Consider the following 12,830-nt stretch of genomic DNA (forward strand, 5'->3'; position numbering starts at 1 on the left):
TATATGTACAACGATTTATTATAAATATTCTAATCTAAAACTAGTAGCATAAATTATCAACAAATGAAATGAGCATTTTTTTTTAATTCTACAGTGTTATATAATATAACTGCATAGATATGACATGTTTCCCCTTAAACCAGTGTTCCTCGACAAGTCTTCCCAGAACAGTCCGGAAATGGAAAGGTGTCGGGTATGATCATGGTTTCTGTTGTATATTCATGAACTGATTCGTCTATTCCGTCAAATGTAGCCTATAGAAAACAGAAATAATTATATGGTAAAATGTTAACTGACTAATCCCACATTTATAGTTGTTTTTATTGTCTTATATTAAAAATAACACGTTGAGTACACATCAATAAGACAGCAACGTAATGACACTAAAAACAAAAAACACATGCATTTAGAGGTGAAAATTCGATTTAATAAAACCGGTTCGCCGATCTCAGAACAAATTAAAATTAATAAGTACAGGTTCACCGATCTCAGAATAAATTGAAAAAAGGCAACATGAAAAGGCTACCGAACACCTATCATCCAAGAACTTCTCGAAAGGATAAAACGTTAAGATAAAACAAAAGTAGTAAGTTCTTGATTTGACTCCGATGCACGGACATATTCCATACTAATGAATACAGTTCAGACAAACCGGGGTAATATACGTATAAAACAAAAACCGGACAGTTCATCGTTGATAAGGTCGGTAGTTAGCCTCAAACAACATTAAACTACTTAGTTTTATAGATATAGGAAGATGTGGTATGAGTGCCAATGAGACATCTCTCAATCCAAATAACAATTTATAAAAGTAAACCATTATAGGTCAAGGTACGGCCTTCAACACGGAGCCTTGGCTAACACCGAACAGCAAGATATAAAGGGCCCCAAAATTAGTAATGTAAAACCATTCAAACGGAAAAACCAACAGTCTAATTTATATAAAAACGAGAAACGAGAAACACGTATGAACTACACAAACAGACGACAACTACTGTACATCAGATTCCTGACATAGGACAGGTGCAAACATTTGTTTATAGCATGATTTCATAAGTTTCAAATTGTTATTTTCATTTATTAGCAATGGTTCCTGGTTCGATACTACTGCTGTTGGACTTTTAGTCCCCGAAAATAGTATCAACTCTGTAGTCATCAGCGCTTCGTTATTGTCATCATTTAAAACATACTTCTTTTAGTACATAAATGAATCTTTGCCACATGTAAAAATAAAATTCGAAATAATACATATACTACGGTACCTGAATAAAGAAAGCCAACCAGCGACCATTGGGTGGATTGGTAAATTCAGCCATGTAAGTGTTGTTACCCTAAATAATGAAAAAGTTAAATGTTGGTTGATGGTTAAAATAAGTCTTCTTGAAAATATTTTGCTATTGGGAAAGTTTTCTCAGCATTTGAATAATTTGAGATTTTATTAGTTTTCCTGTAATGTATGTTCTTTTGAAAATTATTGAATTATGTCAAGTGATAGAAGGTTAGCTAAAAGACTGACCATATCTTTTACATTTTCAGCAACCCATGGAACAATATGCGGAAAAGCTTTAGACGGATCACCAGGTTGTCCGATTACTAAACGGAAATCTCGCCTACAAAGAGAATTATCTTACTAAATATCATATCTAAATAATGATTACAAAAGAATCACCGAGTATTGATTGCATATAATTGAGAATAAAAGACACAACGAGAAAAAATAAATAAAAAAATATAAACGTAAATAGCCTTTATATTAAATGTGATGTCCTTTCAACAAATACATATCTACATGCAGATTCCATGTGGAGGACGAGTTAAACCACTTCTAATCTGCGAAAAGGTTTGATATCTCGCATCTAGAAACGCCATAAAAGTCGGGACTCAGTAGAGCATTTGTAAAAAAATAAACTTCGTTTGTTCGGTGACCTATAGTTGTTAATTTCTGTGTCATTTTGGTCTCTTGTGGAGAGTTGTCTCATTGGCAATCATACCACATCATTTTTTTAATTAATCATGTTATAATAATGACTTTCTATGTGAATGGAAATTTTTAACATACAGGTTACTGACCAGAAACATTTTTTGGTTTTATCAATACTTATACCAGTATAAGTCCTTAAAAAGATATATTGAGCTGACAGCTCTGTAACAATAACATCTCCATGCCTTATATATCATGTACTTTAGTACGCCGCTAGATTAAAACTGACGAGGAAAGGTAACACACGGCCACTGAAAGCTTTATTTTTGTAGAGCCCAGGTGGTCGTGTGGTCTAGCGGGACGGCTGCAGTGCAGGCGATTTGGTGTCACGATATCACAGTAGCATGGGTTCGAATCCCGGCGAGGGAAGAACTTTCGCAAATTTACAGATCTAACATTGTTGAGTTGATATATATAATGATAATGTTAGACATACCTTTTGTTATCAGTGGTTTTAGCGTGGTATGCCTGTACTGTTTTTGGTGTTCTGTCAGTTTTTAAGTATATTTTACCACCCGTAGGTGTCTGTAAATATGAAAAGGTAGAAATCAAACTAATGATTTCCTTGACTGTTATAAACCTCAACAGTAGCTATTAATTAAATGAAATAATAACTATCATTAGCAACATCGAACGTGTTCAATTTGTAAAGAAGACGTCCAAGGGATGGTTATATATCTGCCCCCAGTCAATCTTTTGGATTTCGGTCATTTTGACAAATGACAATGCAGTACTTATGAGAAGTTTTATTTTTAGAAATCCATGCAGATATATCATGCATGTAGCAATGCAGTTGAATTTTTGAACAAAACCGATCGACATTAAATTAAAAAAAGGTCACCCTAAATCTGAAGCGGTTGGCTTAATTGGAATTTACGGGTCAATTAAATTATAATGATGACATAAAATGGACATCTGTTATAATCAAAACTAGCTGTCTCATTGACACTCATTCCACATCGTCATATACCTGATCATTAGATAAGCTCTTCAAAACTCGTAAATGTAAAGCTCGTAAACCAAAGAAGTAAGAACTGAAAAGATGAGAATCTTATGTACACCACAAGGTCGCTCGTGCTTTTGATAATATCAAACAAGTGCAGGAGCAGTTGAAAATGCCTGTCTGTCCATCAACGGAGCTGTGTTGGACTAAAGATATAAACAGGTTTCAACCGATCATCGTCTTCATTTAATGAATACTGTAAATTTTATCTGGTAATTACCCTAAATTTTCCCTGAAAATCGTAATTACTCGAGATGTTTGACACATGTTTGAGTAGTATTTTGTATTTTTTCAAAATAAAGGATTTTGCACAATGAAATTCTCAGATTTTGGGTATCTTGAAGGTCCAAAGCCCCCGCACGAATAACTGTCTCCTCCATACCTATAAGCAGATAAGGATAGTTTATAGTCATGCCCTGGTTTGATGAAATTTAAAGTTACTAATATCCTTAATCAGTACTTCACACTCCTATGATGTGAAACATGTAATAGAGATTCAAATTTAAGTTTAAGTTTTATATAAATATAGCACTAGAGCAGCAAACACCTTCATTCAATCTGCAGTAAAAAAAAATAAAAAAATACATATAAAATAATTATGGGATTTTGCGATTCCAGTGATATTTTAGTAAAATTTAGCTTAATCTTTATTATTCTTCATCTCACTAGAAATGACTTGTATAACATAAAGGTTCATTTTTATTGTGACATTTGGACAGTTTCGTTTTTGTATATTTCAACCGAACAATTCTCCAAGACGTGTTTAACGTTATCTTTATTGAAATAAACTACTTACAAATTCTTTCTGCCAACCCATGCCTGGTAATGTTGTATTCTGTAATTAGAGTGATACCCAGTAAGGAATTTGTTTTAGCGACATAATTTACAATCATTTAATTAATGCCAAGTGCTAAAGGTTGCACTTTGTAAATACAGCTGTTTCTCAAAACACGCCTCTTTTGGGCTTGAATAGTCAAAGAAAATTAATTTTGTTTGCTCTCAGTTATGCTATCTGTGTTCCATCTCGCGGAGACATAATAACTTGGGAATGTTACCAGTAAATAAACATGTGCATATTGTTTACATTGAAATCTGTGGTAACGGTAAGATTTTTTTCAAAACTTCATAGTAAAATTGGTACAGTTTTTGCCGTAAAAGGAGTTCCTATGGGAAATTGCATTGTGAATATTTACAGAAATGCAACCTAAAAGTATTGTTCAGTTAAATGGCAAATTTGTTCTTGAGATAAACTATCTGTGGTAGCAGACCTGAGCTATCAATGAAGTGAGTATTGGTTTTTTTTTATGTTTCTGTGTTGATGGGCTCATTTGAACATTAAAATAAGGACCAACAATAAAAAACACTATTTTTTTGCTGTTGCTCTTCTTTTTATAGGTAAATTTTGAATCAAAGCTATCTATTATTTAAAAAAAATAAAACACACACAGTATATATATATATATTAATGTTTAAATGAAATTGATATAGAGTAATGAGATACAAACTTTATTTTATTATAACCATACCGTGATAACAGATAAGAAGAATGCCCTCAGGGAGAACAGTAGACCTATTTTATTATAACCATACCGTGATAACAGATAAGAAGAATGCCCTCAGGGAGAACAGTAGACCTATTTTATTATAACCATACCGTGATAACAGATAAGAAGAATGCCCTCAGGGAGAACAGTAGACCTATTTTATTATAACCATACCGTGATAACAGATAAGAAGAATGCCCTCAGGGAGAACAGTAGACCTATTTTATTATAACCATACCGTGATAACAGATAAGAAGAATGCCCTCAGGGAGAACAGTAGACCTATTTTATTATAACCATACCGTGATAACAGATAAGAAGAATGCCCTCAGGGAGAACAGTAGACCTATTTTATTATAACCATACCGTGATAACAGATAAGAAGAATGCCCTCAGGGAGAACAGTAGACCTATTTTATTATAACCATACCGTGATAACAGATAAGAAGAATGCCCTCAGGGAGAACAGTAGACCTATTTTATTATAACCATACCGTGATAACAGATAAGAAGAATGCCCTCAGGGAGAACAGTAGACCTATTTTATTATAACCATACCGTGATAACAGATAAGAAGAATGCCCTCAGGGAGAACAGTAGACCTATTTTATTATAACCATACCGTGATAACAGATAAGAAGAATGCCCTCAGGGAGAACAGTAGACCTATTTTATTATAACCATACCGTGATAACAGATAAGAAGAATGCCCTCAGGGAGAACAGTAGACCTATTTTATTATAACCATACCGTGATAACAGATAAGAAGAATGCCCTCAGGGAGAACAGTAGACCTATTTTATTATAAACATACCGTGATAACAGATAAGAAGAATGCCCTCAGGGAGAACAGTAGACCTATTTTATTATAACCATACCGTGATAACAGATAAGAAGAATGCCCTCAGGGAGAACAGTAGACCTATTTTATTATAACCATACCGTGATAACAGATAAGAAGAATGCCCTCAGGGAGAACAGTAGACCTATTTCATGACCAGCCATACTATGTTCAGCATTCGGCACTTTCCTAAAGGTAAACATTGTATATTTGTAATTCAAATAATAAATCTTTTATTCGTTAAGAACTCCAAGAACTTCATGATTTTTTGATATGTTCTGTTTCATTCCATCTGAAATAATTCACGAACACAGATATATTTCATTCAGTGAATAGTGAAAAATAAACATGCTTATAGTTCTGATAGTCAACCCTATTTTTAGTGAGGTGCAACAATTTGTGTTTATGAAGTAACTGTAATTCTTCAAATTTGGACGTTTCTAGATTACACTTCTTTTTTAAATTTCGTTTTATTTCCTACAGTGTAGTTTGCGCTGAGCATTTAACGTGTTTAACTAAATTAAAATTTATTGCATTTCTGTATTCGTTTTCTATTTTTATTTTCCAGATACTTGGAGTTGAAGTTTCATAACATGACAACTTTCATAATTAATCTTATAGTGGAAACAAAAACATCGTATTTGACTGATACGCTGTACTGGTAAAACTAAACAAAACCTTCTGTTTATACCTTAGCAGTTTAGGACCATCCAGCTCACCAAAGTAGTAATGAGAATCGTCAGGTATAAAGAACTCATCTCCGCCAGTTGTTACTATCATTTTGGGTATTGATGTGTACCTGCTATTATATGCTTGAAACAAACAAAAAAACAAAAATAATCATAATCATAATTATAATGATATAAAATTTTAAAACTTTCTTTTAAAATAATTATTTCGTTGAAAATGTCAACAGCTACAAAGCGGCAATTAAAACCCATAAGTCAATGGTATGTTTGAAACAAAAAACGATTATATAAATATGCACTTTGAAATTAAAATTATGATGAAAATGGGGAGAGGTATCCAAGGGGAATAAAAACTGACAAAAAGTCGACAAAAGACCGACAACGCAAAAAAAAATATATGAAGAGAACAACAGTAAATACAGCTTTACACTATATATTGTCAATTTGAGACTATGGACAATAATGCTACAAGTGGGTTTGGATAACTTCAGTCCTTGTTTTAAATCGTCAACATTTGGGAAAAAATAATGTAACTTATGTTGAAACATATGGAATACTTACAAATTGGATCAATATATGTGGCCATTTTAGTAGTGTTAGGATTATCCAGATCTTGAGTGAAATTTAAATGATAGTAGTCATCAAAGGCAAAAGTCCAACCACCTAAAGATCTGTAATGATGATGGAGACTCTATGGAAAGAAAACATACAATGTCATCTATTCCTGATTTCTTTATTTCTTATTTAAGTTATAGGTAATCCTCTTGGTATTTGCGCTGTGCAGGATTTATTGTGGTTTCGTTTTACAATAAATGGTATGGTTAAGCAAAAGCGATGGTATGTGTGCACTCGAAACTGACTTGGTCCCTACATATTGTGTGGATGTATCAAGTTATGCCGGCTATCTGAACCATTTGTTGTCCGTTGTTCTAATTTGTTTTATGTATGGTTGTTTTCCAGAAGGAATGGTGTGGTCTCTTTTACTGTGAATTTAGCGATTCATGTTATATTCATGTCATGTTTTGTAATAACATTAACGGTACCAATTTTCCTGCACCAGATGCGCATTTCGACAATACATGTCTCTTCAAAGGTGCTCGTGGCCAAAATATTTGAAATCCAAAGCTTATATAAAAGACGAAGAGCTATAATCCAAAAGGTCCAAAAGTATAGCCAAATCCGTGAAAGGAATCAGAGCTTTGCATGAGGGAGATGCATTCCTTAATTTATGATAATTTCTAACATTTTGTAACAGCAAATTTTAATAACACAAAAAAATCCGTATTGGGCTGGTGATACCCTCGGGGACTAACACTCCACCAGCAGAGGCATCGACCCAGTGGTAGTAATAACATTAACGGTACCAATTTACCTGCACAAGATGTGCATTTCGACAATACATGTCTTTTCAGTGATGCTCGTGGCCAAAATACTTAAAATCCAAAGCTTCGTTCGGATTATTGCATGATAAAAGTGCGCTAGATGAAAAAGGTAAAATTCCTTTGAGAAGAGGGAAATATTTTTGGTCTCTTTTACTGTGAATTTAGCGATTCATATTATATTCATGTCATGTTTTTTTTAACAGTTTTGTATACTTGGTTCGGATTATTTATTGCATGATAAAAGTGCGCTAGATGAAAAAGGTAAAATTCCTTTGAGAAGAGGGAAATATTTTTGGCCAAAAAATGTTTTGTTGTCTATCTATAAGAATGTTTAAAGTTTGTTTAACTTTAGTGCTTTTACAATACAGTAAAATATTTGTTATATATGTATTTGATACTTTTCAGTTATTCTTACCTTTTGCATGTTAAGAAGATCCATTACAAGCGGTGCCATAGCAACAACCCTCTTGTCAACTGCAGCTGTTGTCCATGTTGTCCAGCCTCTCTAGGAATAATTTATAAATTATAAATTAGTGTTGAATATTACCTGTTCACAATTTATTCAGAAACCATTTATAGGCTACATAAAAGGAAAACTGCTTTATTTTTGAACGATAAAAAAGAAAGCCCACATTTCATTGACTAAATAAAAAAATGTTTGTATTTTTGAGATAACTCATATTTCTGTTTCATCAGGAATAAAAAGTAAAATCACAAAAATACTGAACTTAGAGGAAAATTAATTCGGAAAGTCCATAATCACATAGCAAAATCAAATAACAAAACGCATAAAAACGAATGGACAAGAACTGCCATATTCCTGACTTGGTACAGGCATTTTCAAATGTAGAAAATGGTGGATTAAACCTGGTTTTATAGCGCTAAACCTCTCACTTTCTCATCAAATTCCGTTATATTTACATTGATTCGTTAACTAAATAGACACAATAAATAATGTTAGAGAGAAAACAAATCATATATTAAAGGTTTAACTATGGTAAAACATAATCTTATATACCTACATATATATACATTTTTCTGTGTTCTATAATGTAAATCACCAAAAAGTAAGACTAAATGGTTTGACTAAAAAAACGGGCTAAATTTTTGACTGATTTTACCTTAGATGCTCCAGCAATGAAAAATTTATTGATGACATTTCCAGTCTTTTGTTTTGAAATGGATGCTATGGTATCCATTCCCCTTACACTAGCCTGAAAATAATAGTTACTGTATAAGTGTTTAACAGAATGTGAACAAAAATAAAATGTATATTTAGTTTAACGAAATATGTTGTGGCAAATGGAACACTATACAGAGGTTTTACTATTATAAAAGACTGTCAATGTATTCCAATTAAAATATGCGGTTGTTTTCGCTAGTTTAACCCTCCAGTGGAAATTTTACATGTAAATCCATAGCTAATATAAATGTAGGTTTCTTTAATTAAAGATTTTATTTTGTATGGTTGGTGTGGAAGTTGATTATTTCATTCGAAAATTAAATAAGTCGTATTATTTGGTTACCAATAAAAGTTGTAGATAAGTGCAACTAATATAATATACCTTAGTCATAGGAAAACGTAATAAAAATTCTGGATCCGATGAATTCTTTTCAACAAATGTTTTCCATGTCCATGCGATAACAGCATCCTCTTTCCTCTTCTTCTGTTCTGGGTCATCCTGTTACAAGTCATACGACATTCACATGGGGAACATATTCATTTTCAAATTTATGCAAAGTGGTGCATTCAAATCAAAAGTTTCTATAACAGGATATTTATCTAAATTAAATTGAGGTAAACTAGAAATGTAACGGTGACTTGAAGTTGCTTAAACATTTGACCCTTGGTTTTTGTTGAATGCTTTTCTCATTTACAAGTACACCGCATATTCTTATTTTTGTATTGTCTTAAATTTAAGAAGGATCAGTTGACAAATCAAAATTTGTAATTTTACAAATTTTAAAATTGGAAAATTCATTCAATACTTAGTCCAAGAAAATAGACGGACAGACGTACAGATTCCTATCAACGCAAAAGCTCTTTTGTGGTAAAGATATAAGACCACTTTCATACTTCTATGAACATGTTTGTGTTTAAACTAGCCGAGCATCTGTTTCATCTGTCTAATCAAACACAATTTTTAATCTGAAACTAATTTGATTACCTTGAATACGATTGGTTGGTTAGGTATCATTTTCAAGTCAGCACCAATACAACCTGTCGACACAGCAAAGGCTATAGTCAGAGCCACAAAGTTATCACTTACAGTAGGTGGTCTATGGGAAGAAAAAAATCATAATGTTTAACTACTCAAAGAATGTGTCTTTAACTTTTTATTAAAGAATAAAATATCTTAATCTTTTATATAACAACTAACAATGTGTATATATGGATATAGAAAATACTGTAAACTGTTACAGGAAATATTATATGTATATGTATATGGTGACCAATCAAAATTCCATTGCACATTCAGTTCAGGGGTACTATGTTCTTGCATCAAGTTGTTGAAATAACCCGTTATATATCTTTTTTTTTTTTTTATAATTGAATAGATGCAATTAGTATAGTCACCAAACGTCTTTTTTGCTTCAGATCTTAGTTTTGGTAAGCGTATGTTTCTATGAGCTATTTATTCTCTTTTTGATACTCACGCATCGGTATTTGAGCCACCATCAATCAGCATGAAAGCAGCATCTTTATACACTATTTTGTCTGGTATTGTTATTGCTAAGTAATGCCACCATATCGGATGATCTAGTCTGTCCTCTAAAAAAGGCAACAAACATGATAAAAGATATTGTTAGATTAAACTGGCATTGCTATTTGTTAATTATACATCCAAGGAAATTGGTATAATAACACTAATAACATAAATGTTGACAATTTTGATTAATAATTTGAAACAGTCAGAATAAACTGTTTTGTTGAGTATTTCACAGTAAGCATCGTGCTTTGTTGATTGTTTTTATAAATGGTGAAAGATTATGAAAATAAATACTTAAAATTAAGTTACAGAAAAAAAAAAATGCATGTTAATATTTTTACCCGTTTTCCATTTTTGTGAAGTCATATTTATCATATACATGGTATATCCAGGCCCTGACTCTTTCCCAATCTCCTCAAACTTGTAATACGGGTCATTCCGATATACATAATCATCAAGAGCTGCTGGGAATGCTCCATGAATAAGAATGCCAAGCACAAATATACAGAACATGGTCATAGTCTTATTGTTCGGTACAGAAGCACGTGAAGTTGTATATCAAATTTAGATAATATTATTAGATAGGCGATCAGCTTTTATTATGTTTGTGTAATCAGTTATATTAAGATGTTACATTGACCTTTTTATTGTGATAATGGCATTAAACATTGATAACTGAAATATTTCAAACCCTGTTTTCTATTTCTGAGAGAGATGACTGAGTGCACACTTAAAAGTTTCGATAGTTGTGTTTCTGGTTATACCAGAGGATACTTTGTGGAGCCTTTAATGGTTTGACAAAACATTTTTTTTCAGATTGCCAATTTGCTTTTATTATGTTTGTGTAATCAGTTATATTAAGACGCTACATTGACCTTTTTACTGTGATATTAACCTTAAACATTGATAACTGAAATATTTCTAATGGTGATTTCTAGTTTAGAAAGAGACGATACTGTAGAATATTTCCACGTGCTTGTGATGTATGTCATTTTAGTTAGCAATAATTATGGGTTCCGTTTGCCTTTGAAATAGCTTTCCACGGTATAGGCTGTTCATATGATGAAATCATAATCTTTCAGTCAGTTTAATTGAAATCTGGAGCTGGCATGTCAGTTAACTGCTAGTAGTCTGTTGTTATTGATGTATTATTGTCATTTTGTTTATTTTCTTTGGTTACATCTTCTGACATCAGACTCGGACTTCTCTTGAACTGAATTTTAATGTGCGTATTGTTATGCGTTTACTTTTCTACATTGGTTATAGAGGTATAGGGGGAGGGTTGAGATCTCACAAACATGTTTAACCCCGCCGCATTTATGCGCCTGTCCCAAGTCAGGAGCCTCTGGCCTTTGTTAGTCTTGTATTATTTTAATTTTAGTTTCTTGTGTACAATTTGGAAATTAGTATAGCGTTCATTATCACTGAACTAGTATATATTTGTTTAGGGGCCAGTTGAAGGACGCCTCCGGGGGCGGGATTTTCTCGCTACATTGAAGACCTGTTGGTGACCTTCTGCTGTTGTTTTTTTCTATGGTCGGGTTGTTGTCTCTTTGGCACATTCCCCATTTCCATTCTCAATTTTATTTGTCCATTATTGAAGGCTGTAGGGTGACCTATAGTTGTTAATTTCTGTATCATTTGGTCTCTTGTGGAAAGTTGTCTCATTGGCAATTATACCACATCTTTTTTTTTTATTCATATGTTTATTATATATGTTAATTCAATATTATAGTGTATGGATGTAAACATACTCATCCACGCTTGCTAATACTTTTTACAAATTGGGTCTTAGATGGAGAGTTGTCTCAATCATACTAAAATTTCTTGGAATTTGAAGCGATTGTCATACAAGTGAGAGGTTTAGTATGCTTAAAAAACCAGGTGTAATCCTCCATTTTTTACATAACAAATATATGTACTAAGTCAGGAATATGACAGTTGTTATCCATTCGTTTGATGGGTTTGAGCTTTTGATTTTGCCATTTGATAAGGGACTTTCTTTTTTGAATTTTCCTCAGAGTTCAGTATTTTGTGATTTTATATTTTTTATATCTATTAAACATTCACAACTGAAATATTTCTAACCCTGTTTTCTATTTTAGAGAGAGATGAGTGAGTGCACCCTTGAAGGTTTCTGTAGTGATGTTCGAACCTTCTAGTTATGTCAGAGAATACTCTGTGGAGTCTTTTATGGTTTGACAACAGATATAATTTTTGATCAGATTGCCGATCAACTTTAATTATGTTTGTATAATCAGTTATATTAAGATGTAACATTGACCTTTCCATCTTTGATAATGACCTTAAATATTGATAACTAAGATATCACTAAGCTTGTTTGCTAATTTAGACTGAGATTAAAGATACCAAGAGGGATATTTAAACTCATATGTCGGCGACACGCAATGACATGGCAAAACGTGAAAAGCGATAACAGACAAACAGTTTCAAACACAAATCATAGCAATAAATACATAAATTTTAAATACGATTGAAAATAAAATATTTAAAAAAAAAAATATTCATTCATATTTTTTTTCAAATCTAGTGACCTCCATGGTGCGTCTTTGTTTTCAAACCACCAAAATGAAAGCTGTTGCCATTTCAATGTATACTATTGTGCTTCCCAACACCACATACATGAATGAATTCAAAACTAAAAATATAAAATAATTC

At 32.4% G+C, this 12,830-nt stretch overlaps 1 protein-coding gene across 1 annotated transcript; it reads right to left on the reverse strand.

Moving 5' to 3' along the window:
- Positions 1-10,707, reverse strand: LOC139487876 (autocrine proliferation repressor protein A-like). The gene is made up of 14 exons (XM_071273042.1): positions 10,493-10,707; positions 10,099-10,213; positions 9,609-9,720; positions 9,006-9,122; positions 8,562-8,654; positions 7,856-7,945; positions 6,620-6,749; positions 6,061-6,181; positions 5,471-5,558; positions 3,781-3,819; positions 2,418-2,506; positions 1,517-1,610; positions 1,263-1,331; positions 1-254 (listed from the first exon to the last, which is right to left on the reverse strand). Exons 1-14 carry the CDS (start codon positions 10,668-10,670, stop codon positions 135-137), a joined length of 1,455 nt encoding a protein of 484 aa, XP_071129143.1. The 5' UTR covers positions 10,671-10,707; the 3' UTR covers positions 1-134.
- Positions 10,708-12,830: the final 2,123 nt, after the last annotated feature.

Source organism: Mytilus edulis, chromosome 9 (genome assembly GCF_963676685.1).
Source record: "Mytilus edulis chromosome 9, xbMytEdul2.2, whole genome shotgun sequence".
NCBI classification, from domain to species: Eukaryota; Metazoa; Mollusca; class Bivalvia; order Mytilida; family Mytilidae; genus Mytilus; species Mytilus edulis.

Excerpts from the sequence above, each read along its gene's own strand:
- LOC139487876 (XM_071273042.1), bottom strand. The coding sequence starts at position 10,670 with ATGACCATGTTCTGTATATTTGTGCTTGGCATTCTTATTCATGGAGCA. Across the intron at positions 6,750-7,855 it reads ATCTTCTTAACATGCAAAAG|AGTCTCCATCATCATTACAG; the intron begins GTAAGAATAACT and ends TTCTTTCCATAG. Across the intron at positions 3,820-5,470 it reads TCTTCTTATCTGTTATCACG|AATACAACATTACCAGGCAT; the intron begins GTATGGTTATAA and ends CTCTAATTACAG.